Source organism: Camelina sativa, chromosome 5 (genome assembly GCF_000633955.1).
Source record: "Camelina sativa cultivar DH55 chromosome 5, Cs, whole genome shotgun sequence".
NCBI classification, from domain to species: domain Eukaryota; kingdom Viridiplantae; phylum Streptophyta; class Magnoliopsida; order Brassicales; family Brassicaceae; genus Camelina; species Camelina sativa.
The window spans coordinates 9,863,591-9,866,232 of NC_025689.1; the positions used below are offsets into that span (position 1 = coordinate 9,863,591).

At 33.5% G+C, this 2,642-nt stretch overlaps 1 protein-coding gene across 1 annotated transcript in view; it reads left to right on the forward strand.

Annotated features, from left to right (window-relative positions):
* LOC104786358 (F-box protein DOR-like) overlaps positions 2,140 to 2,642 on the forward strand; it is a 3,557-nt gene continuing 3,054 nt past the window's right edge. The window contains exon 1 of the mRNA XM_010511745.2: positions 2,140 to 2,548. Coding sequence (XP_010510047.1) covers positions 2,274 to 2,548 — 275 coding nt within the window. The 5' untranslated portion in view covers positions 2,140 to 2,273. The remainder of the gene's footprint in view (positions 2,549 to 2,642) is intronic.

Sequence of the window (2,642 nt, forward strand, 5' to 3'; positions counted from 1 at the left end):
ATCGGAAGAACAGCAAACGTGTTTAGATCTACCTCCAATAAGTCTATCGCAACGCTAGACTGTCTTTGACAGCTCAAACAAATTCGTTTTATTCTAGTAAGACTTTACAGCTGTCAAAAATGCTTACTAAATCTACCACGGACAAGAAACCTACCATCACACTCCGAAAACTATTTCAAAAAAACAAACAAGTATACCAAAAATATCTGAAACGAGAGAAGGCTGTCGAATAAATCTGTCGCAACAGGCCATTAGTCTACCATAAATATCTTTTGGGTCATATTGACTGTTGAAGGTGTACATCAGATATTTTTGGTACACTTAGTTTTTGATACACATATACGTCCACCGATAAGTGTACCAACACTACAACTAAGTGTACCATCTACGTCGACGGCAAAGTGTACCAGCACTACAACTAAGTGTACCAAAAATATCTGACGTACACCTTTAATCAGTCCACGTGTATAAATCTACCATCAAAGGATCGGTAGACTTAGTCCCAACTTCCAATATTTTTTTTTCTAATGGCACTAGCCGTAATTACGTTTTTTCCCAACACTAGTTTCAGGGGTAGTATAGGTACAATGTGTTAGTCTAGTAATAACAAACAATTGTATGTTACTTTTGTAATAAGGAAGCTTTTATGCAATATTCTAGTAACTCACCCTTAATAAAATACAGAATTTTTTCTGCATATGTTGTGATTTGAATTTTTAAAAACGAATATATATTACTCAATCTATGAAAAATGTGTGTTTTAATCTCCACATTGGCGGGTTGGTAAAACTAAAATATATATAGATGATAAATTAATAATCTTTATTTTCTCACAATTATAATATTAAAATTACTATTTTATATTTCACAAAATAACTATGCAAATACAACAAACAAACAATATAAAACTGTAATAAGATATCAAAAATAAAATACTATAATATTCTAAAATAATTAGTATTCCAATAGACTAATAGATTTACAGAACAATTAAAAATAAATATTATCTCAAACAAAATAACTTTTTAAAAAAAATATAACGATAACTTTTATTATTATATTATATATATATTTTTAAATGTTGATTCATGCTTTAAGCACGAGATATATCCTAGTGTTAAATTAAGATAAAAGATTCAACTACCTAGACCCATCATATCGGGTAGATAATTTGTTTTTCTTTAATTAAATTATTATTATTATTATTATTATTTTTTTGTTATCTGATAAAACCAAAGAGTCTGAAACATACCAGTTAAAGCAAAAAAGCAAGACTAAAATTAAAATGAAACAGAGTATTATTCCTCCGTCCGCACTTGATCATGAAGCCAAGATGGCTCTTCAAGTGCTAAATAAGACTTAAATCTATCATCCTTTGTGATGCTCTTTGCTATAGCCGAAGCTACCTTGTTTGCCGAAACTGCCACCTGATGACTCTCCCAGTAATGAAATCCACTCAAGATACTATGGATGTCTTGTAAAATATAACATTACCGTGGCCAATCTTGAGGCTCGTTGATGGCCGCTACCACTGCAGCATCATCAATGACTACTTCAATAAATTCAACATATTGATCAAAATTTATTGTACATTTAAATTTATATAGAAACTTGTAAAATATCTTAATATAAAATAAAATATTTAAAACATCTTATACTTTGGAACGAAGATAGTATTATGATTTTTTTAACAGTTGCGCGACCAGCATTGATGACCTGAAAACTATACTATTTCAATGGCAAAAAACATTCTGAAAAGACACACGGAGACCAACGCGAGAACAAAGTACAATTATTAAATCAGCGTCTAGAGCTCATTATTCGTTGTGTTTCTTTTTTTTAATGTAAAAATTATTAAACAGATTTAGTTTTGATGGTTATAAACTTACAATGAAAAATGAAAGCATTTTGGCACTACAAGAAATCAAAGTATTAATAACATCATGAAACACTATCTTTATAATATGACAGTTTTGTTAAAAATGTTATCTTATCCCCGCGATAATAGGTTGGACCGGGCCTTTATTTTATTTTTTGTGGGGGTCGCTAGTTGAGTGACTAAGAAAAGAAGACGCCCATCTATAATTTATTTGTAATATTTGAGCCTCAATATTAGGCTACATAGGCTTCTTCTCAACCCATTGTCACAAATCAGTTTGTACTATCTCTATCAGTTTGTACTATCTCTAGCTGTTTAGATAAGCTTCAGGTTATACTCATTAGGTCATTCCCTTTGAAAAGGTGAAAGAGAAGAGCCGAAGTCGCCGTCAGCCATGAGAAAACGACGAAAACCCGTCTCGGAGGATCGTCTTACCATTACCCAACGCAATGCACGACCACAGAACGAACGAGAAAACTCATCGCCACACATCCCAGTTGATCAAACCATCGACATATGCTTGAGGCTGCAGGCGAAATCTGTAGCTGCATGTCGCTGCGTATCGAAGCTCTGGGCCTCCACACTTCGCCATCCCCATTTCAATGAGTTGTTCTTGACCAGATCTTTGGCTCGCCCGCAGCTATTGTTCGCCTTCCAAAAACACGGCAGGTTCTGTTTCTTCTCCTCCCCTCAACCTCAAAATCCGGATGAGAACTCTTCTCCCATAGTCGCTAATTATCATATGAAGCTCTCCTTTGATGGT